Source organism: Mesoplodon bidens, assembly GCF_964165515.1.
Source record: "Mesoplodon bidens genome assembly, chromosome: 16".
In the NCBI taxonomy this organism is placed as follows: domain Eukaryota; kingdom Metazoa; phylum Chordata; class Mammalia; order Artiodactyla; family Ziphiidae; genus Mesoplodon; species Mesoplodon bidens.
The window spans coordinates 8131182-8156342 of NC_138173.1; the positions used below are offsets into that span (position 1 = coordinate 8131182).

General features: G+C 41.7%; 1 protein-coding gene across 1 annotated transcript in view; it reads right to left on the bottom strand.

The window, feature by feature from the left end:
- CA8 (carbonic anhydrase 8) overlaps positions 1-25161 on the bottom strand; it is a 99039-nt gene that overhangs the window by 18451 nt on the left and 55427 nt on the right. The window contains exons 6-8 of the mRNA XM_081258748.1: positions 24330-24378; positions 22590-22702; positions 11634-11803 (exon numbers count right to left, since the gene is read on the bottom strand). Of these exons, the coding sequence (XP_081114874.1) occupies positions 11669-11803; positions 22590-22702; positions 24330-24378 (297 nt within the window). The 3' untranslated portion in view covers positions 11634-11668. The remainder of the gene's footprint in view (positions 1-11633; positions 11804-22589; positions 22703-24329; positions 24379-25161) is intronic.

The following is a 25161-nucleotide window of genomic DNA, read 5'->3' on the forward strand; positions in this document are numbered from 1 at the left end:
AACATTTAAAATTGTGTGTGTGTGTGTGTGTGTGCAAGAGAGAGATAAAGTAGTGATGGTTATTTAGATATTTAGAGACAGGCAATTCTGGTGTAGGGCCAGATATGGATCAAAAATTAAAGCCAATAATCTTATTTCATAAAAAGCGTCATTTATAGTTACCAACATTCACAGAGTGTATACCAAACCTACACTGGGGAAATTCATAAATTCACGTTCACCAACCTCACCGTCCCTCTCTGCCTGCCTCTCCAACCGGGTCGTGCCCGTAAGCCCTCCGGACCCTCACTCTGCACCCATCTCCCAGCTGTCTGGCAGCGCTCACCTCTTCTAGCTTCTTCTACCCAACCATCCTTAAACAGTAAAGCAAGTCGTGAAACGCTGTCTATAAACCGCCAGCTCCTTCCTTCCTGGGATAGCACACAAAGTGTCCGTTCCCATAACAAAAGTCGGTCTCCATGTGTGCCGAGGGCCCCATCCCCTGGCAACTTTTCAGGGACTTCACTGCTAGGACCAGCCCCTCGAGAAACAGCACCTTCAGCCCTGACCATCCACTGGCTCATCCCCCCCCCCCCACACACACACACATACAGAAAACTTTTACTACTTCTTTTGTTTAAAAAAAAAAGTCTCATTTCCACCACAAAAAGGAAATGATATATATGGGACATGACAGAGGTGTTAGCCAACGCTAAGGTGGGCATCATATTGTAATATAAAAATGGATCAAATCGAAGCACACATCGTACACCTTAAACGCACACACGCTTGTCTGAAGCTGCCACCACAAGGTATCTCCACCCCCTCCCTTCACGCTGCCCACTGTAACCGCCTCCCCCGTCCTCCTGCCACCCTGAGCGCCAGCGTGGGGACACTCCCTGACCTCTGTCCTGCAGTGCTTACAACAAGAGGCTCTGCCAGGCAGGTTGCTTGGGTCCAACTTCCAGGCCCGCTGCCCAGTGGCTTTGAGCAGATGACCTAACTTCTCTGAGCTTTGGTTAACTGGCCATAAAGCATCCCGTAAGATTTTATGAACATCCGAGGTCATCCCCATGTAGCATGAGAACATTATACGTACACACTTGTATGTATAATACCTCTATGCCCGCGACTCCCGCATTCTGTTCAAACCTCTTTTCTGATCTCCGCTCTCGAAATTCCAGCTTCCTTCATGCCAGGCCCACTGTTGTGACTGACAAGCCTCTCTCAGTCCCCTCCCGCTCTCCATCTCAGACAGAGCCTCTTCCGGCTTCCCTCTTGTCACTCAATGGCACCCTAGCCACACAGTTTCTAAAGCCCCAAACCCCGGGTGTTATCTTTGATATTTCCATCTCCCCCCACCCTCGTCCAATTTATCCCTAGATATCACTTTCCAAGACCCTTTCACATATGTCAGCCTCTCTCCATATGCACTGCTCCTAGGCTGGTACCCATGCCTGCATGCCTTTCACCTTGGCTACCCAGTGGACCTCTAAAATATCCTTCCACCGCCACAGCTTGGCCCACAATAATCTGATCCATTCGTCCTCCAGCCACTGTGATCTCCTGAGAAGGCCACTCCCCTGAGAATGCCTAGATCTCAGCACACTGACGATGAAATAAAGATGTCTTAACACGGCTGCCGAGGCCCTCTAAGTCATGGGCCCTGCCTGGCCTTCCCTTTTTATGTCCATACCCCAGACTCTCAAGGCTTCTTTCAGGTGCATCAATGCATCAAATTCTTATCACCTCTACAGAGACTGGGCCCTCGGGGTCTCTGCAAAAGATATTCCCTCTATCTGAAATCTCCTTCACTCCATTTCTTGGTTCTTTTCATTCATGGAATTTATTAACTGTGTATTTGTTTTAACATCTTTATTGGCACATAATTGCTTTACAGTGTTGTGTTACTTTCTGCTGTATAACAAAGTGAATCAGCTATATGCATACATATATCCCCATATCCCCTCCCTCTTGCATCTCCCTCCCACCCTCCTTATCCCACCCCTCTACGTGGTCGCAAAGCACGGAGCTGATCTCCCTGTGCCAGAAGTGTTTGTTTCTCCATTGTCAGGTTCCCCATCTCAGACTCTAGCTTTTATGAGGGCAGAGACCACATCTGTTCTTCTCATCTCTGTATACACAGAACCAATCACATAGTAGGTTCTCAATAATGACCTCTGACTGAATATTATTTTAATTCTTTAGCTCATCCATTATAAGGCTCAGCTTAAAGCCCTCTGGGATGTTCTCCATTGTTATCATATATGAATTACTGAAAGCTCCTTCTCATTCCTACCACAGGTGACTTTGCCTGGCCTCATCATCATCATCCCCATCATCTCATCATCTACTGGCTGACACAGAAACTGAGAAGGAACGGAGGACTGGAACACAGTTGGCTGATACAAGACACACGTAAGTTCTAAGGAATTTCTAATTTCTCTAACGACATCCACGACTCCAAGTGTTACATGCCATGATGGATTCAAAGTAAAATCAACACGTTTCAACCCTTAAGAAGCTTGAAATCTGACACAGGAAATAAATATACGAATAGCTAATTGGAAGAAAAAATGTGAAACAAGAGGTACAATATAAGGGACAAGGAGAGAACTCCTGCTGAGGGCGGTATGCAAGTCGGGCCTCTAGTCGGCTAGGGTTTCAACGAGCAAAAGGAAAGGGGAGAAGGATTGAGTGAGCAAAGCACATTCACAGAAGAGAAAAGACAGACTGGCTGGAGTACTGGGTGCATCAGTAGAGTAATAATAGAGGGGCAAGAAAAATGGAGAGGGAAACACGTGGACAAAGTGATCACCCTTTAAAATTCCTCTATCAGCTGTCTGGCTCACGAGACTGTGAGCTCCCTGAGGCCAGAGATGTCTGCTCCTCTGTGACTCTCCGGTCCACTGTACCCTTCACACGGGATGAGAGTACATACTCTTAACAGTCCATTAAGCAGCCAGAGCTCTGACCTGACTCCTAGGAAACTGTTCCAACAGACGCTTCCCTCTTACGAGAAGCAGTGGTTTCCCAGCAACGCACACTGACCTAGGTACATGCCCCTGGGCAATCTACAAGGTGAAGAAGTAACCCAGTACAGAGGCATTTATGTATATTTTATCTTTTCCTTGTTTGTGATGTTTTACTTTGTTAGTCCTTAAGGGTAAGGAATACAAAGACTGAATTCGATACATTAAAATGTACAGATTAGGGGGTTTTTTGTTTCTGTTTTTGTTTTTGCAGTACACGGGCCTCTCACTATTGTGGTCTCTCCCGTTGCGGAGCCCAGGCTCCGGACGCGCAGGCTCAGCGGCCATGGCTCACGGGCCCAGCCGCTCCGCGGCATGTGGGATCTTCCCGGACCGGGGCACGAACCCGTGTCCCCTGCATCAGCAGGCGGACTCTCAACCACTGCGCCACCAGGGAAGCCCCATATTAGGTTTTAATCAGTACAGAAACATACTACCTTCAGATAATTAGCAAGGGCTTCTTGATCTACCGAATAAAAGCACTTCCACAGGACAAGTATTTTCATTCATGCCAGATCTGCCCTCACCTACCTACCCCGATAAGCAAGACGACCAAATCTGCGCTGAACAAGGGCCCCTTTGAGGCTCAACAGGTCCCCCAGTCCCTTCCCTTACACTCCCCCATCAATAGGGGGTGACAGCTGCAGTTTCAAGGGTGCAACAACATAGTAAAAGACCAAAGAGGTACTTGCATGTCACTGTTCCCCTGCCTCAGGCACCTTCCCTTACGAAAGCCGATATGAGAGCAAAACTCAGAATGAAAGGCTGCTCAGCTCAAAAACATAAGGACTGTAGATTTCTGTCCAACATGGCATGAAATTTTTACAGACCACCTGACTTGTAATTAATGGGGCTTGAGAATGTGTCCTAGATTTAAATGAAGTGTGCTGGGTCCAGGGCAAGATGGCGGAAGAGTAAGACGCGGCGATCACCTTCCTCCCCACAGATACATCAGAAATTCATCTACACGTGGAACATCTCCTACAGAACACCTGAACGCTGACAGAAGACCTCAGACCTCCCAAAAGGCAAGAAACTCCCCACATACCCGGGTAGGGCAAAAGAAAAAAGAATAAACAGAGACAATAGGATAGGGACGGGACCTGCACCAGTGGGAGGGGGCTGTGAAGGAGGAAAGGTTTCCACACACTAGGAGCCCCTTCGCGGGCAGAGACTGAGGGTGGCGGAGGGGGGAAGCTTCGGAGCCCCGGAGGAGAGCACAGCAACAGGGGTGTGGAGGGCAAAGCGGAGAGATTCCCGCACAGAGGATCGGTGCCGACCGGCACTCACCAGCCCGAGAGGCTTGTCTGCTCGGCCGCTGGGGCGGGCGGGGCTGGGAGCTGAGGCTCGGGTATCGGGTTTCAGTCGGAGCGCAGGGAGAGGACTGGGGCTGGCGGCGGGAAGAGAGTCTGAAGGGGTTAGTGCACCACGGCTAGCCCGGAGGGAGTCCGGGAAAAAGACTAGAGCTGCCGAAGAGGCAAGAGACTTTTTCTTCCCTCTTTGTTTCCTGGTGCGCGAGGAGAGGGGATTAAGAGCGCTGCTTAAAGGAGCTCCAGAGACGGGCGCGAGCCACGGCTGAAGGCGCGGACCCCAGAGATGGGCGTGGGACGCTGGGGCTGCTGCTGCCGCCACCAAGAAGCCTGTGTGCGAGCGCAAGTGACTGTCCATGCCCCCCTTCCGGGGAGCCTGTGCAGCCCGCCACTGCCGGGGTCCCGGGATCCAGGGACGGCTTCCCCGGGAAAGCGCACAGAGCGCCTCGGGCTGGTGCAACGTCACGCCGGCCTCTGCCACCGCAGGCTCGCCCCGCCTCCGTGCCCCTCCCTCCCCCGCGGCCTGAGTGAGCCAGAGCCCCCGAATCAGCGGCTCCTTTAACCCCCTCCTGTCTGAGTGAAGAACAGACGCCCTCCGGCGACCCACATGCAGAGGCGGGGCCAAATCCAAAGCTGAGACCCGGGAGCTGTGAGAACAAAGAAAAGACAGGGAAATCTCTCTGTGCAGCCTCAGAAGCAGTGGATTAAAGCTCCACAATCAACTTGACGTACCCTGCATCTGTGGAATACATGAATAGACAACGAATCATCCCAAATTGAGGAGGTGGACTTTGAGGACAAGATTTAAGATTTTTTCCCCTTTTCCTCTTTTTACAACGAATTATCCCAAATTGAGGAGGTGGACTTTGAGAGCAAGATTTAAGACTTTTTCCCCCTGTTCTTTTTTTGTGAATGTGTGTGTGTATGCTTCTGTGTGAGATTTTCTCTGTATAGCTTTGCTTCCACCATTTGTCCCAGGGTTCTATCCGTCCGTTTTTTTTTAATTACTTTTTTATTTTAATAACGTTACTATATTTTATCATACTTTATTCTATTTTGCTTTATCTTCTCTCTTTTTTCCTACCTTTCCTTCCTCCCTCCCTCGCTCCTGTCTTTATTTCTTTCTTTCCTTCCTCCCTCCCTCCCTCCTGTCTTTCTTTCTTTTTCTTTCCTTCCTCCCTCCCTCCCTCTTCTCTCTTTCCTTCCTTCCTCCCTCCCTCCTTTCTTTCTTTCTTTCTTTCTTCCTTCCTTTCCTTCTTCCTTTCTTTCTTTCTTTCTTTCTTTCTTCTACTAATTCTTTCTTTCTACTTTTTTCCCCTTTTATTCTGAGCCGGGTAGATGAAAGGCTCCTGGTGCTGCAGCCAGGAGTCAGTGCTGTGCCTCTGAAGTGGGAGAGCCAACTTCAGGACACGGGTCCACAAGAGACCTCCCAGCTCCACATAATATCAAATGGTGAAAATCTCCCAGAGATCTCCATCTCAACACCAGCACCCAGCTTCACTCAACGACCAGCAAGCTACAGTGCTGGACACCCTATGCCAAGCAACTAGCAAGACAGGAACACAACCCCACCCATTAGCAGAGAGGCTGCCTAAAAACATAATAAGGCCACAGGCACCCCAAAACACACCACCAGACGTGGACCTGTCCACCAGAAAGACAAGATCGACCCTCAAACACCAGAACACAGGCACTAGTCCCCCCCACCAGGAAGCCTACACAACCTACTGAAACAACCTTAGCCACTGGGGACAGACACCAAAAACAACGGGAACTACGAATCTGCAGCCTGCAAAAAGGAGACCCCCAAATACAGTAAGATAAGCAAAATGAGAAGACAGAAAAACACACAGCAGGTGAAGGAGCAAGATAAAAACCTACCAGACCTAACAAATGGAGAGGTAATAGGCAGTCTACCTGAAAAATAATTCAGAATAATGATAGTAAAGATGATCCAACATTCTATTTCCAAGATCCAAAATCTTGGAAATAGAATAGACAAAATGCAAGAAACAGTTAACAAGGACCTAGAAGAACTAAAGATGAATCAAGCATCGGTTATAAACACAATAGATGAAATGAAAAATACTCTAGATGGGATCAATAGCAGAATAACTGAGGCAGAAGAACGGATAAGTGACCTGGAAGATAAAATAGAGGAAATAACTGCTGCAGAGCAGAATAAAGAAAAAAGAACTAAAAGAACAGAGGACAGTCTCAGAGACCTCTGGGACAACATTAAATGCACCAACATTCGAATTATAGGGGTTCCAGAAAAAGAAGAGAAAAAGAAAGGGACTGAGAAAATATTTGAAGAGATTATAGTTGAAAACTCCCCTAATATGGGAAAGGAAATAGCTAATCAAGTCCAGGAGGCACAGAGAGTCCCATACAGCATAAATCCAAGGAGAAATACGCCAAGACACATATTAATCAAACTGTCAAAAATTAAACACAAAGAAATCATATTAAAAGCAGCAAGAGAAAAACAATAACACAGAAGGGAATCCCCATCAGGTTAACAGCTGATCTCTCAGCAGAAACTCTACAAGCTAGAAGGGAGTGGCAGGACATATTTAAAGTAATGAAGGAGAAAAACCTGCAACCAAGATTACTCTACCCAGCAAGGATCTCATTCAGATTTGATGGAGAAATTAAAACCTTTACAGACAAGCAAAAGCTGAGAGAGTTCAGCACCACCAAACCAGCTTTACAACAAATGCTAAAGGAACTTCTCTAGGCAAGAAACACAACAGAAGGAAAATACCTACAAAAACGAACCCAAAACAATTAAGGAAATGGGAATAGGAACATACATATCAATAATTACCTTAAATGTAAATGGACTAAATGCTCCCACCAAAAGACACAGAGTGGCTGAATGGATACAAAAACAAGACCCATATATATGCTGTCTACAAGAGACCCACTTCAGACCTAGAGACACATACAGATTGAAAGTAAGGGGATGGAAAAAGATATTCCATGAAAATGGAAATCAAAAGAAAGCTGGAGTAGCAATTCTTATATCAGACAAAATAGACTTTAAAATAAAGACTATTAGAAGAGACAAAGAAGGACACTACATAATGATAAAGGGATCGATCCAAGAAGAAGATATAACAATCGTAAATATTTATGCACCCAACATAGGAGCACCTCAATACATAAGGCAAATACTAACAGCCATAAAAGGGGAAATCGACAGTAACACACTCATAGTAGGGGACTTCAACACCCCACTTTCACCAATGGACAGATCATCCAAAATGAAAATAAATAAGGAAACACAAGCTTTAAATGATACATTAAACAAGATGGACTTAATTGATATTTATAGGACATTCCATCCAAAAACAACAGAATACACATTTTTCTCAAGTGCTCATGGAACATTCTCCAGGATAGATCATATCTTGGGTCACAAATCAAGCCTTGGTAAATTTAAGAAAATTGAAATTGTATCAAGTATCTTTTCCGACCACAATGCTATGAGACTAGACATCAATTACAGGAAAAGATCTGTAAAAAATACAAACACAAGGAGGCTAAACAATACACTACTTAATAACGAAGTGATCACTGAAGAAATCAAAGAGGAAATTAAAAAATACCTAGAAACAAATGACAATGGAGACACGACGACCCAAAACCTATGGGACGCAGCAAAAGCAGTTCTAAGGGGGAAGTTTATAGCAATGCAATCCCACCTTAAGAAACAGGAAACATCTCGAGTAAACAACCTGACCCTGCACCTAAAGCAATTAGAGAAAGAAGAACAAAAAACCCCAAAGTTAACAGAAGGAAAGAAATCATAAAGATCAGATCAGAAATAAATGAAAACGGATAGCAAAGGAAACGATAGCAAAGATCAATAAAACTAAAAGCTGGTTCTTTGAGAAAATAAACAAAATTGATAAACCATTAGCCAGACTCATCAAGAAAAAAAGGGAGAAGACTCAAATCAATAGAATTAGAAATGAAAAAGGAGAAGTAACAACTGACACTGCAGAAATACAAAAGATCATGAGAGATTACTACAAGCAAATCTATGCCAATAAAATGGACAACCTGGAAGAAATGGACAAATTCTTAGAAATGCACAACCTGCCAAGACTGACTCAGGAAGAAATAGAAAATATGAATAGACCAATCACAAGCACTGAAATTGAAACTGTGATTAAAAATCTTCCAACAAACAAAAGCCCAGGACCAGATTGCTTCACAGGCGAATTCTATCAAACATTTAGAGAAGAGCTAACACCTATCCTTCTCAAACCCTTCTAAAATATAGCAGAGGGAGGAACACTCCCAAACTCATTCTACGAGGCCACCATCACCTTGATACCAAAACCAGGCAAGGATGTCACAAAGAAAGAAAACTACAGGCCAATATCACCGATGAACATAGATGCAAAAATCCTCAACAAAATACTAGCAAACAGAATCCAACAGCACATTAAAAGGATCATACACCATGATCAAGTGGGGTTTATTCCAGGAATGCAAGGATTCTTCAATATACGCAAATCAATCAATGTGATACACCATATTAACAAGTTGAAGGAGAAAAACCATATGATCATCTCAATAGATGCAGAGAAAGCTTTCGACAAAATTCAACACCCATTTATGATAAAAACCCTGCAGAAAGTAGGCATAGAGGGAACTTTCCTCAACATAATAAAGGCCATATATGACAAACCCACAGCCAACATCGTCCTCAATGATGAAAAACTGAAACCATTTCCACTAAGATCAGGAACAAGACAAGGCTGCCCACTCTCACCACTCTTATTCAACTTAGTTTTGGAAGTTTTAGCCACAGCAATCAGAGAAGAAAAGGAAATTAAAGGAATCCAAATTGGAAAAGAAGAAGTAAAGCTGTCACTGTTTGCAGATGACAGGATGCTATACATAGAGAATCCTAAAGGTGCTACCAGAAAACTACTAGAGCTAATCAATGAATTTGGTAAAGTAGCAGGATACAAAATTAATGCACAGAAATCTCTGGCATTCCTGTACACTAATGATGAAAAATCTGAAAATGAAATCAAGAAAACACTCCCATTTACCATTGCAACAAAAAGAATAAAATATCTAGGAATAAACCTACCTAAGGAGACAAAAGACCTGTATGCAGAAAATTATAAGACACTGATGAAAAAAATTAAAGATGATACAAATAGATGGAGAGACATACCATGTTCCTGGATTGGAAGAATCAATATTGTGAAAATGACTCTACTACCCAAAGCAATCTACAGATTCAATGCAATCCCTATCAAACTACCACTGGCATTTTTCACAGAACTAGAACAAAAGATTTCAAAATTTGTTTGGAAAAACAAAAGACCCTGAATAGCCAAAGGAAGCTTGAGAACAAAAAACGGAGCTGGAGGAATCAGGCTCCCTGACTTCAGACTATACTACAAAGCTACAGTAATCAAGACAGTGTGGCACTGGCACAAAAACAGAAAGATAGATCAATGGAACAGGATAGAAAGCCCAGAGATAAACCCACGCACATATGGTCACCTTATCTTTGATAAAGGGGGCAGGAATGTACAGTGGAGAAAGGACAGTCTCTTCAATAAGTGGTGCTTGGAAAACTGGATAGGGACATGTAAAAGTATGAGATTAGATCACTCCCTAACACCATACACAAAAATAAGCTCAAAATGGATTAAAGACCTAAATGTAAGGCCAGAAACTATCAAACTCTTAGAGGAAAACATAGGCAGAACACTCTATGACATAAATCACAGCAAGATCCTTTTGGACCCACCTCCTAGAGAAATGGTAATAAAAACAAAGATAAACAAATGGGACCTAATGAAACTCCAAAGCTTTTGCACAGCAAAGGAAACCATTAACAAGACCAAAAGACAACCCTCAGAATGGGAGAAAATATTTGCAAATGAAGCAACTGACAAAGGATTAATCTCCAAAATTTATAAGCAGCTCATGCAACTCAATAGCAAAAAAACAAACAACCCAATCCAAAAATGGGCAGAAGACCTAAATAGGCATTTCTCCAAAGAAGATATACAGATTGCCAACAAACACATGAAAGAATGCTCAACATCATTAATCATTAGAGAAATACAAATCAAAACTACAATGAGATAGCATCTCACACCAGTCAGAATGGCCATCATCAAAAAATCTACAAACAATAAATGCTGGAGAGGGTGTGGATAAAAGGGAACACTCTTGCACTGCTGGTGGGAATGTGAATTGGGACAGCCACTATGGAGAACAGTATGGAGGTTCCTTAAAAAACTACAAATAGGGCTTCCCTGGTGGCGCAGTGGTTGAGAGTCCGCCTGCCGATGCAGGGGACACGGGTTCGTGCCCCGGTCTGGGAAGATCCCACATGCCGCAGAGCGTCTAGGCCCGTGAGCCATGGCTGCTGAGCCTGCGCATCCGGAGCCTGTGCTCTGCAAGGGGAGAGGCCACAACAGTGAGAGGCCCGCCTACCGCAAAAAAAAAAAAAAAAAAAAAAAAAAAACTACAAATAGAACTACCATATGACCCAGCAATCCCACTACTAGGCATATACCCTGAGAAAACCATAATTCAAAAAGAGACATGTACCAAAATGTTCATTGCAGCTCTATTCACAATAGCCCGGAGATGGAAACAACCTAAGTGTCCATCATCGGATGAATGTTTAAAGAAGATGTGGCACATATATACACTGGAATATTACTCAGCCATAAAAAGAAACGAAATTGAGCTATTTGTAATGAGGTGGATAGACCCAGAGTCTGTCATACAGAGTGAAGTAAGTCAGAAAGAGAAAGACAAATACCGTATGCTAACACATATATATGGAATCTAAGAAAAAAAATGTCATGAAGAACCTAGGGGTAAAACAGGAATAAAGACACACACCTACTTGAGAATGGACTTGAGGATATGGGGAGGGGGAAGGGTAAGCTGTGACAAAGCGAGAGACAGGCATGGACATATATACAGTACCAAACGTAAGGTAGATAGATAGTGGGAAGCAGCCGCATAGCACAGGGAGATCAGCTCGGTGCTTGGTGACCGCCTGGAGGGGTGGGATAGGGAGGGTGGGAGGGCGGGAGACGCAAGAGGGAAGGCATGTGGGAACAGATGTATATGTATGACTGATTCACTTTGTTATAAAGCAGAAACTAATAAAAATAAATAAATAAAATTAATTGCAAAAAAAAATGAAGTGCGCTGACATTGCAAAATTATGAGGATCATAATGAGAGTGGCTTTGGTGTGACAGGCTCAGCTGTGTGTGCCTCGCTTTCCTTGCTTAATCCAAACGTACCCAGATGAAGACGCACCGGCTTCTGCTCCCTTCAGCTACTGAAACGCGGCTCTAATGACTCTGTCACTGAGTGGCTGAGTGGGTCTAAAATTGTCTCCCAAAATCCCATCACAGCCTTCCACAAGCTCTGCCCCTTTTGCGTGTGTCCTCAGCCTTCGAAATTCTTCAATCTGGAAATAAAGGCAGAACAAAACAGATTAATCACTTACCGGCCATGAACAAGACTGCAGTTTCATCAATGGCTTAAAATATGCATAAATTATAAGCATTTAGAAAGAGACAAATTAAACTTCAAAGAGAGAAAAAGAACTTCATCCTTCCAGACCTAAGACATTAGACGCAACCCCTGCAAGAAGAATGAAGACCGCAGAAGTAGGGATATGAAGGTCTGCAGACAACCCAAACTGCCATGGAAACCTGCTGGCTCTGTTTGTACGAAAATGATACACCCTTCTCTCAAGAAGCTCTTACGGCCGCCTGTGACATAATGAGAAAAAGTGAACAAATGAAGCAGTGTTCTGAAATGCTTCCCAAGTATCTCTTTAAGTAACGAATTCTGGTGTTACTGTATGCTAACACTGACCAGATGTTAAATGTATCAGATGGAGGTTTTTTCATCAAAAGACTCTCTTTGATATTCGTCTAGCCCTCTGGAAAGCACAGGTCCAAAGAGTGCCTCTGATTTTCCAAAAGTTTAAGCCCATCTTCCTCCCCTGGCAAGAGCGATTTTCAAGTTCATCTCCCTTTTCAGGAGGCCTCCCCAGATACCGTGGTGTCCTGTTACACACGAAGAGGTTCCCATAGTCCCACGGGACCATTCCCATCAAGTGCACTGCAGTTTCCCTGACTTGCCGGGTCTGCACCTCCTAAGAATCCATAGTGTGCCAGACACAACCCTCTGGGAAGTGTCTGAACACCAAGTAAGCACGTGATAAGCATTCACCAGGCTCACTGCCATCTAGCAGTTGACTTACCTCTGTTAAGTCACGGTCTGTTATTTCATTTAAATGCCCCATGAAATCACATGCCACAGATATTCTTCATTCCTTACACAAAAGGAGAAACTGAGGCCACATGGGTTAAGGAAGTTTCCAGATAAGCCGGGTCTGACAATGCCAAGTCCAGCTGCTCCTTTCCCAGCTTCACAGCCACCTCTTCAGAAATTCTAGTCATCAGTAGACCCTACATCTGGCACTTATCCCAGAATGTTGAGCAAGTGTGATCTGAACAGCATCAATCCACCAAAAGTTCACCATCTGTGAACCAGAGGCTTCTGCCTACAAAGGTTCATACAGCACACCCACAGACTTCTCCCGATCATAAGGTGAAAAAAATGCGAGAGATTAACTAATTCAGGGTTTGAATAAAAGTCTAAAAACACCTAGACTTTAGAGGATCCATGAAACTCCTGAATGACTTGTAAAAATTTCCCTGTGTAGTAGTTTCTTTTTTTTTTTAATTTTTATTTTATTTTATTTTTTTTTTGCTTTATAACAAATTAAATCAGTTATACATATACATATGTTCCCATATCCCCTCCCTTTTGCGTCTCCCTCCCACCCTCCCTATCCCACCCCTCCAGGCGGTCACAAAGCACCGAGCTGATCTCCCTGTGCTATGCTGCTGCTTCCCACTAGCTATCTACCTTACATTTGGTAGTGTATATATGTCCATGCCGCTCTTTCACTTTGTCACAGCTTACCCTTCCCCCTCCCCATATCCTCAACTCCATTCTCTAGTAGGTCTGTGTCTTTATTCCTGTCTTACCCCTATGTTCTTCATGACATTTTTTTTTCTTAAATTCCATATATATGTGTCAGCATACAGTATTTGTCTTTCTCTTTCTGACTTACTTCACTCTGTATGACAGACTCTAGGTCCATCCACCTCATTACAAATAGCTCAATTTCATTTCTTTTTATGGCTGAGTAATATTCCATTGTATATATGTGCCACATCTTCTTTACCCATTCATCCGATGATGGACACTTAGGTTGTTTCCATCTCCGGGCTATTGTAAATAGGGCTGCTATGAACATTTTGGTACATGTCTCTTTTTGAATTATGGTTTTCTCAGGGTATATGCCTAGTAGTGGGATTGCTGGGTCATATGGTAGTTCTATTTGTAGTTTTTTAAGGAACCTCCATACCGTTCTCCATAGTGGCTGTCCCAATTCACATTCCCACCAGCAGTGCAAGAGTGTTCCCTTTTTTCCACACCCTCTCCAGCATTTATTGTTTGTAGATTTTTTGATGATGGCCATTCTGACTGGTGTGAGATGATATCTCATTGTAGTTTTGATTTGCATTTCTCTAATGAGTAAAGATGTTGAGCATCCTTTCATGTGTTTGTTGGCAGTCTGTATATCTTCTGTGGAGAAATGTCTATTTAGGTCTTCTGCCCATTTTTGGATTGGGTTGTTTGTTTTTTTGTTATTGAGCTGCCTGAGCTGCTTATAAATTTTGGAGATTAATCCTTTGTCAGTTGCTTCATTTGCAAATATTTTCTCCCATTCTGAGGGTTGTCTTTTGGTCTTGTTAATGGTTTCCTTTGCTGTGCAAAAGCTTTTAAGTTTCATTAGGTCCCATGTGTTTATTTTTGTCTTTATTTCCATTTCTCTAGGAGGTGGGTCCAAAAGGATCTTGCTGTGATTTATGTCATAGAGTGTTCTGCCTATGTTTTCCTCTAAGAGTTTGATAGTTTCTGGCCTTACATTTAGGTCTTTAATCCATTTTGAGCTTATTTTTGTGTATGGTGTTAGGGAGTGATCTAATCTCATACTTTTACATGTCCCTATCCAGTTTTCCAAGCACCACTTATTGAAGAGACTGTCCTTTCTCCACTGTACATTCCTGCCCCCTTTATCAAAGATAAGGTGACCATATGTGCGTGGGTTTATCTCTGGGCTTTCTATCCTGTTCCATTGATCTATCTTTCTGTTTTTGTGCCAGTACCATACTGTCTTGATTACTGTAGCTTTGTAGTATAGTCTGAAGTCAGGGAGCCTGATTCCTCCAGCTCCATTTTTCGTTCTCAAGATTGCTTTGGCTATTCGGGGTCTTTTGTGTTTCCATACAAATTGTGAAATTTTTTGCTCTAGTTCTGTGAAAAATGCCAGTGGTAGTTTGATAGGGATTGCATTGAATCTGTAGATTGCTTTGGGTAGTAGAGTCATTTTCACAATGTTGATTCTTCCAATCCAAGAACATGGTACATCTCTCCATCTATTTGTATCATCTTTAACTTCTTTCACCAGTGTCTTATAATTTTCTGCATACAGGTCTTTTGTCTCCTTAGGTAGGTTTATTCCTAGATATTTTATTCTTTTTGTTGCAATGGTAAATGGGAGTGTTTCCTTGATTTCACTTTCAGATTTTTCATCATTAGTATATAGGAATGCCAGAGATTTCTGTGCATTAATTTTGTATCTGGCAACTTTACCAAATTCATTGATTAGCTCTAGTAGTTTTCTGGTAGCATCTTTAGGATTCTCTATGTATAGTATCATGTCATCTGCAAACAGTGACAGCTTTACTTCTTCTTTTCCAATTTGGATTCCTTTCATTTCCTTTTCTTCTCTGATTGCTGTGGCTAAAACTTCCAAAACTATGTTGAATAAGAGTGGTGCGAGTGGGCAACCTTGTCTTGTTCCTGATCTTAGTGGAAATGGTTTCAGTTTTTCACCATTGAGGACGATGCTGGCTGTGGGTTTATCATATATGGCCTTTATTATGTTGAGGAAAGTTCCCTCTATGCCTACTTTCTGCAGGGTTTTTATCATAAATGGGTGTTGAATTTTGTCGAAAGCTTTCTCTGCATCCCTGTGTAGTAGTTTCTTAAGAAGAGGTTCCTGACTCCAAAAGAGTTGAACCTCACAAGATTCAAACCATTCATATATGTGTTGTAAAACAAGAGTTGGGGAAAATTAAATGGCTTGTTAGATCAGAACCCAGGTTAGAAATTTGACTTCTAATGTTCCATTTTTCCATGTCTTCAAATACTGTTTGATTTCACTAAATGGGATAAGCCTGATCCAACTAGAATTGTCCTGTTTTTTAAAATAACTTCCACATGCTGTATTTATATAGAAGTGCCAGTCAGCTAAGCCATTAGCTGTTTAATCTACATAACGGTCTTCCACTAGACCGTCACACGGTCTTAGAGGGGGGACTATGGCAGCACCCATATTGCTTGCTGCATCTGAAAAATGTCCAGAGCCACGGCGGCATGAGAATCCCCTGTAAAACACATCTCTCTGAAATGCCAATTTTTCAGAAGTAACCACCACTCGGAACCTTTTAGTCACTTCAAGTGGTTTCAAGTACACACTGCGTTATCTCACGTTGAAATGAGACTGAGTGAGAAGGGAACAGAATAATAGTCCAGGATAAAAGTCTTCAGCAAAACTCAAATGTCATGGCTGTACAGAGACTATCGTCATCACATATATCAGGATGTACGATTTCATCGATTTTTAATGCTACTCTACTTAAACACGGTATTTGTTTTTAGCCAATTTGAAGGAGACACATGGAGAGGACAGAGCTCCGACACTTCAGAGGCAAGTCCTCACCTGCTGAAGGTAGCAGAGCTGAGCGGCCGCTCTCCTCTGAGCCCGGGTGGCACGCCAGTGGGTCTCAGGCATTTACTGTGCCCTCCTTATTGCAGGACCCCGATGATTCACTCAAAGTTCAGCTTTCAAACTGCTTTCTTCATGAGTGCATTTAAAGGGCTAATGTCTAGTGTCTGAGGTTTGGCACTCATTAATTTTAGTAGTTTCCGAGGTCCTGTGCACATCCTACAATAGACTTATTTTGACTTACAGTTCATATGTCATCATGTTAAAAGAGAAAAATAACACATAAAAGTCAGTGTTCTCATCTTATTCTCTTTCATCGCCAGGCGATGATGATCCATGAATTAGAGGAACAGGATTCCTTGTGGTAGTCAAATAGAGGGAACAAAGCAAATTGTACTTAAATAGTCCATATATGTGTATATATAATGAGATTTCATATATATATATATGCACACATACATAACTCTCCACCTTTCATGTCCTGAACCTCGTTGTTTTGGTTTCATTTTCTTCTAGCCCATTATCTAACTTTCTTTCTAGAATCATTGCTCTCTCTTCCTGAACTTTCATCCCTAAAACAACCCTCATTCTGTCACTAATCAGTCCTTAATCTGATCTTTTGGGTTTTGTTTTTTTGTTTGTTTGTTTGTTTTTGAGGAAGAGCTTAGAGAAAAGAACTTTCTTGCCCCAGGAACACTGATGTAAACTTTCCTATCATCCCAATCCCTGGCTCTGGGCTCGGCCACTGTCATCCCATCATTAGGACAGTGACTAATGAGCCACACAGATGGACACTTACTCCAGACGTAGAGATTACAGAGCTCGTGACTCCACGGGAAGCGCTCTGTATCATGGAAGATGCTGAATAAATACAAACTTTCTCACAAGTCCCTAAAAATAACGCATATTACGAAAGGAAAGAGGGAGTCTCCCAGGAGCAAGTGAAAGTCCTAGAGTTACACTGCTTAAGGACAGTAGCCACCAGCCAGCCCCACGGGGCCACCAAGCATTCGAAATGTTGTTAGTCTGAACTGAGATGTACTGGAAATGGAGGATTCATACACACACAGTCAGACTTCGTATGAAAATAAGGATGTGAAAAATCTCATCAATGGTCTGTTATACGGATTACACGTTAAAATGATATTTTTGATTCACTGGGTTGAAACAGACTACCTGAATTAACTTCACCTGTTTATTTTGACTTTTTTTACTGTGGCTATGAGACACTTTTCTCTCACATATGCGGCTCACATGGTGTTTCCATTGGATAGGACTGGTCTAGTGCCACCCAGCACACCGGCCTTCAGGCACTCAGCATTCTGGTGGTAAGACTGCTGACCTCAATTAGCTGAGGACATAAATGCGGGTAGATGAGAAAGTGGTTCTCAAAGTGTGCTTCCTGAAATAAGTGCCCCAGTCCCACCAAATCAGCAACTCTGGGGTGCGGCCCAGCAGTCTGTGTTTTAAGATGCCCTCCTGGGGGGGATTCTGTTGCACACTCAAATTAGAGGAACACGGACACAGAAGAAAATGCACAACAAATGTTCCAAATCACTTGGAATCATTTTCAAACACAACCGTGCTGGGGTCCTGCAGCATCCTGGTCTTCAGGGTTCATGGCCACTCAAATCCCACATGGAGCATAAAAAAAGCCTGCTCCTCAGAGGTCCAAGACCAGACGGGCTCCCTGACCCCACAGGCCACAAGCATCTGTGCCAGAAATCGGGCTAGGAAGAGTCCCACTTTTCAATCCACAGGAAGTCTGAAATGGGGAAGGAGGAAGAAGAGGCAAGATTGGGAGGAAACAAAATTTAAGATGGTTTTCCGAGTTCTAACAGCCGTATATCCACACGGTGAAAACCAATAACAACATCCATATTCCTTTGTTTCACTGGCGTTACTTGAAGTTGAAAGAGAAAGGAATAAACAAAGACAGACACATCTAATTTGGGAAAAGTAGGTAAGTTAAGAAATAGAAACAGATGAGTAAGAGGACCATGGAGAAAAAAGACAGGAAAATGAGAGTAAAACTGAAGAATCAATTATTTGTGTGTGTGTATGCGCATGCTCACATATCTGTACATGTGCCATTATATCAAAATACCACGTGTGATCAATTCTGAATATTGTTCACATTTTAATGTCACTGTGAAATCAGAATGTGTCTTACAATTTCCGTTGTCAGATTTGATTAAATTTGGTATTTTTATTCTGCCCTCAGAGTCCCATTTCCAAACATAACAATCCAGCTGAGGGAATTCCCTGGTGGTCCAGTGGTTAGGACTCTGTGCTTTCACTGCCATGGCCTGGGTTCAATCCCTGGTCGGGAAACTAAGCCTCACAGTGCAGCCAAAAAAAACCAAAAACAAACAAAAACAGAAAACAATCCAGCTGAAAAAAAAAATTTTTTTTCACTTCGGCTTCCTAGTGCTTTAGACCACTGTTTATCTTACAGTAATTTAATGGTTACAGATCACTTTTTTTAATGTTTTAAATTACACTCATCCAAATCCATCCAATTGTGTGGGTTTTTTCCCCTAGCATAGGGTGTGCTAACCAGGAATAACATGAAAAAGTCAACCAATCAGGAGCTTCCCGTCCCAGATGCTAGAATTCTTAGTGCCCAGGAAGATGCAAATGGTCCATGACAGGCTTAGCTGTCAACACCACACTTCAGCCGCTGACTCCTTCTCCCCCCCGCTCCCCCCACCTCCAGCAGCTGTGCATTTCCTAGGAAACCATTATGATCTAGAGCTTCTTCCTTAATTACGTTGCAAGTGCAGACATTATTATCCTGTGACAGATGACGCATTTCAAGATACAATTGTTTCTACAATAATATCCAGCTGCTTAATTACATGTTACGCCTATAAGAGGACACATTATTTTTTCAATACAAAGTTTTCTATTTCTCGATATAATCAACTTAGTGGCCACTCCACCTGCCATTTGCTATTTCTTTTGTTATTTTCTATATCAATCTTCTGTCTCTCTCTTTCTGCCTCCGTCTCTATATCTCTCTGCTCCTCTTTAAGCACATAGGGTGAGGCTTCTCAATGTTTCTTGGTTTTGATTCTAGAATCACATCCTCTCTCTTGGGTTCTTCTTGTTTGTACTGACCTCTCTGGACTTTCTCTATTTGGGGCTCTGCTTTCTATGAAATTATATGAGCAGCAACAGTGAAACATTCAAGCCAAGGACAGACTGATTTATATTCTCCTAAAATTATAATCTTTTCCTAAATCACTCTAAATTCCATTTTAATTTACACGCGAGTGTGTGTGTGTGTGTGTGTGTGTCCATTTCAACATTCCTGCCCTCTGAACAGATGCTATAATGGAGCTCTGTGCTAACAGAACCTACAACTTTTTTCTTGAAAAGCCACAGCTAACTGGAAAGTCATCTATTTCCAAGAGCAGTTGGGATTATTCCTTCCAATGTACATTCCTTTGGCTCTGGCTCCCTTTGAGGAAGATACAGCTTATTTCCCAATAATTGAGGAGCATCACTTAGTGAGTTAGGGCTAGACTTTGTCACTGGCCTTACTCAAAGGGACAATACAAAGCAAGGCTCCCTTTGAAGACAGAGAGACTGGAAGGCATGATGATTTGTCTCTGGATTTTCGCATAGCATACCGGTCGACGTGGAAGTAAAACATCCGCGTTCACATTTACAGACTGTCCGTTAACATTCCCCATACCGTGCTAGCAAGGGAATCCTTAATGGAATTCTAAGTGGAACTGAGAATTTTCTTTTCTGTGGCTCAGCAAGGTTAATTCGAACTGACTTGCAATAAATAGACATTTATTGTGGCTATAGAGGAAAATTTTATTTTTCACTAAAAGATTTGACCTATTTTTAGAAAATTACCTTTAAACTGCTGAACAAGTGTGACTGTAGACCCCGAGCTGCTTCTACTACTTCTGCCAGTCTCCCCTCCTTGTGACTAATGCCAGTTAAAACTTTTACCCTTGGTCCCCTTCTCCTTTCAGCTCAACACTCCATGGAAACATCTCACTTCCGTTAACAATTCAGTTAATTGGCAATGATGGTCCTTGTTCATGAATCTTGTTTGCATGATGGCAACTCTGAAAAGAAATGAAGGCTTTCTCCATGGTAGAGGCTCAAGGCAAACTGGTTGGATGGGCTGGGGTGTTGACCTGGAACACTGAGTGAGCATAACGGAAGGGATGGTGGAGGAATAATACTGGAGAAGAGAAGCCAAAGCTCAGCAACAGAGAAGTGTCAATACCAGGATCCACCAGTGAACACACAAGACCAAGAAACAGGAGTCAAGGGTGAGAACCCAGCAGTGGCATCTGGGCACGTGTTTATACAATGTAGTTATTTTCTACCTGGGTGGGCAGCATGCATCCTATTTAAATTCTCTGTAGCATTTGTCACTATGAACCTTTCTTCTCCGCATCTTGCAGATACTCTCTCCTGTCCTGGACTCACGCCCTGCTGGCTGTTCCCAAGGCCCTTGGGCAAGTCCGTAGTTCCCTATGTGGTGCCATCTCCTCTACCTACACTGGGGTTTTGCACTCAGCTGGGCTATCTTGTCTCTTCCTCAACTTGAGCTAATCTGATCATCAAATCCATTTCTTCTTCTTGGACGTGAAGCTAGAATTCACTTCTCAGCCTCCCCTGCAATCAGGTATGTCCATGTGGTTGAGTTCCAGCCAACAGAATGTAAGCATAAATGTAAGCCATTTCTAGGTCTGGTCCTTTAAAAGCAATCCCCCTTTGAGAGCCTCCACGCTCTTTCCCTTCCTGCTGGCTACATGACCACACCTAAGGACCTAGAAGTGAGGTATTAAAGATGGCAGAGTGTCTTTCAACCCGGTTCCCTGAATGCACAAAGAAAAGCCTTCACTGTGAATCAAAAACACATTTGTTGGATTTGTAAAATGTAAAAACACATTTTACGTGTGTAAAAAATAAATTCTTACTGTGATAAGTCACTGAAGTTTTGAGTTATATCTGTTACAGCAGTTACCACCTTTGCTATTAAATTCCAAATCTATATGTCATTAGTCCAAACCTCTACTCTTAACATTAGACTCAAACTCCTAATTTCTTCCCTCTCCTTTACTAGACTAACTCCTAATATTTTTCAGGAGTTATTCCCTGGACCTCCCAGTCCGGGTTGGGTTTCTGTCCTATGTGTTTCCAGAGCACCTTACTTATGACACAACATAGCTGTCTAACAATTATCTGCCTCCACAACTCCATGGTGAACTTTTTCAGAGTAAACACTGTGTCTGAATCTCTGCATCCTCTGTACCTGGTTGGCAGTCAGGAACAGTTTCTTGTAAGAAAAAAACAGATGAATGAATAAATAAAGGAATTGGGGTTTGTTATATTAAAAATACAAAGGCCCAAAGGTGGTGTGATCAAAGTTTCTAAAATAATGAAACAATGAAGATGCTGAATAGGGCACTTTTTAAATTAATCCTTAGAAAAAAAGAGAAATCAGAAATCGTTAAAGGTTGAAAGAAGGATTTTAAAGATTTAAGGACAAACAAAAGAAGGCTTTCCTGAGTAGTGAGTCAACTTGAACTTCTTATAAAATGATACGGGATATAATAAAAGTTTGTAAAAAGTTTCTAAAGGAATCTTGGTTTATTGAGAGGACGGCCCAAGTCTTTTGAGACTGATCATGAAGAACAAGTATAGCCTTCCAGAACACATCCTTAGACAGATAGGAGACATTTAAAGCTTTTTTTGTAATAATATCAAAACCATTGTTTAAACACCTTGTAGTGATGTTGCCTCCTGCTCTGCCAGCTAACATCCTAGTGACAGCTCACCTTGGAGCCACACACATTGTGCATTAGCATTTAGAGCACCTATGCTGTACCCAAGGTGGGTGGCAGGTGAACAAAAATGAGGCTAGAGAACAATCCAGAACTTTCTGGGGCGTTCTTTTTAGCGCCCTCACCCTCTGCATACAGGATTTTCCTGTGCAAGCCAAGAAAGAGCTATTACAAAGCCTGCATGTGACTTACAGAAATAACTGGCATTCTCACTTTACTTCCAAGACCTTTTTTCTCTCCAATGCCTGGGAAAACCCACTTGAAGGAATAACTATAATAATCAAAAGTTTGGCTATTTCACTGACTTCTATTTACTCTATAAAAACTGACTTTTAAAATACAGATCATAAAAGAGAGCTGGGTTTTCTTCATCCTTGACCTTTCCATTGCTTTCACTGGTTCAAGACATTTAACTTTATCTGAAAAGATGTGACTGATCTAACTGATCCAAAGGGAGCCAAAACGTAAAACAGACATGTTGCCCTTTTGTAGAGACAACATTTAACCTTTAACTCAGAACTTCATTCTGGAAGATTTAAAAGCACTGCACTCACCTGTAGCTGGGATATTGTTAGAGGGTATCGGAATAATATCCAGGTAACGCCTTCACTGCAGGGCGGAATAGTGAGAGAGCCTTCGTAGACCCAGTAATCGCGCAGCAGAGGGTCTGTGCCATCACGTGGATGTGTCACGGAAAGGCAAGTTAATGAAAAATAATTTGGAAGATTCCAACAATAATTTTCAAAATTACAAACTGTCCAAATAACACTTCTCAGACTGATGTCATTTTTAAACTAGAGCCTCACGTCTGTGTTTTTAATCTAATCATCATGGAGAAAACAGTCAATAAAAAACATGATGAATTCTCTTTCTATTATTTATAGTAGTTTCTCTCAATGGGTTACTATACATACTTAAATATGGCTATATAAACTGGATGTATATAAACTTGATATACTATATTATATATATACATACTTGATATATATACTATCTATATACTATATATCAAGTTTACTCACTTGAGGAGAAGTGTATCCATTTTTTTTTCTTTTTACTATATTGGATGATTTACCTGACTGATTATACCCAATATCTATTGAATGTTTACTACATGTGAAGTGCTCTTCTAAGCATTTTACATTAACTTATTTAACTCTTACAACAAACCAGTGAGATAGGTCCCATTATTACCCGCACGTTGCAGATGGGGAAACTGAATCACAGAGGGTATGTAATATGCCCACAGTCACTGGGCTAACATCTGCCAGAGCCAGGATGAGAACGAAAGCAGTCTGGTTTCAAAGTCTGTGTGTTTAAATTATCTTTTTAAAAATTCAGTTAAAATAAATTTTTGTAAAATACAAAAAAAAAAGGTCAACCATTTGTAGCTATTGGGATTTAAAGGGAGAGACTGCTTAAGTTGTTCCCAGGTGTGATTATTTAGAGCTTTTGATTCTTTTAAGAATGTTAAATCATATATCTGATTTTTTTTAATAAAAATGAGAGACAAGAAAACAGTCTGTGCATTTAACCATGCTGTTCTAGCTACCTCTATATTGCTTCTTCAATAGCAAAATACTGAAATCATATTATGATAGAATAAAAAAAATCATTCTTATAAAATCTTGTAGCCTGCATTAGAAGAATTTGTGATTAAATGTGATGGGTGAGTATTCAACATATGGAAAAAACTGGTTTGTAGCAGTGCAATTAAATGTAGAAAGTAGAAGATACAATGCATTTGGTTTTGTTTGGAATACCAAAAAATTTCACATAATTTAGGCAGAGAAATGTGAAGACCAAAATTTTGTACAAAACAACCTTTATCTACAAATGATATTTTGAGTATTTTATATACAATTCTTACCTGTTCAGGCATACCTAGATATTTAGAAATAATAGCTAAATAATAATATCATTGCAAAGAGGTTATCTTTTAAAATTAGATATAAAGTTTATTTCACACGAGAGATTAATAAGAACTGCACTGACCAATCTTACATGTATATCAAGGTTATGTTATTACAGTCGTGCTTTACACAGAGGTAGCAATTTGTATGAATGAAAATCCAAAAAAAAACCTCTTCATGGATTAATGGAACTAGTGGTAAAGTGTTTATTTCAAAAGGTTTACTCCCAGGTTTAGAGCAATCTGAAACGGGTACCAACTACAGAGAATATAAATTGTAAAGAAACTTTATTAACTAATAAGATATAGTTGTGTATGTTCTGAGGAAAACAATGCAGTCATATCCACAGTTAAATTTCATCTTATGCAGATGAATGCTTACCTGGTAATAAAGTGTTAGGATTAAAGCAAGGTATTGTTTTGGACTTCCCCTGAAACAGAAAACAATGTACCCCATGTTAACATAAAATTTCTAAATTTTAGAATAAGAACATTTATTAGCATTAAAAATCCAGGTTGAAGTCTTTTCTGAATGGCATTATCAGACCCCACAGATTTGTGTCAATCTCTCTTCTCATTGGAGCGACAGGGGTTGATTCCAACAAGATACTCCGGCTCTGAGTCTGTAGCTATTTTCTCTGCTGCTGCAGCTCAATTTTCCCTATAATTCCAGGTATGAAACTTAAAATCGTCCAGTGTCCATCTGCCCCATGTCAGCTACCTTTCCAGCTCCTGGCACATCCAGACCAGAGACTTAGGCCTTGGCTCAGGGAATTCTTTAGAAATGACTTTCTCCCTGGTACTATGATCTCAATTCCTAACCTTCTTGGCAGGACGGGCTGCCTCCAAATTCTCGTTTTGCCCCCTTTGGATTTGGTAGCTCAGCTCTAGGACCTATTCTGGATGCTCTCCTCCTCCAGAGAGGCAGAACTGACACTCAGATGAAAATATTAAATTTCAATACACATTTATCAAAACTAGATTTAAATTTCGATAAACTATTTGTACCATCATCAATTCACATTTCTAATCACTATTTTAAATAGTCCCATTTAAAATGTCGGTCCTTAGACAGACACACCTGTCACGCCAGTTGGATGTCTCTTATAAGATTACTCCACTAATGCAGACATTAACAGGGAATGTTAATGCATGACCTCTTGGTCTCTTCCTTACTTCTGGGGACTGCTGGACACATTAAAGAATCCAGCTTA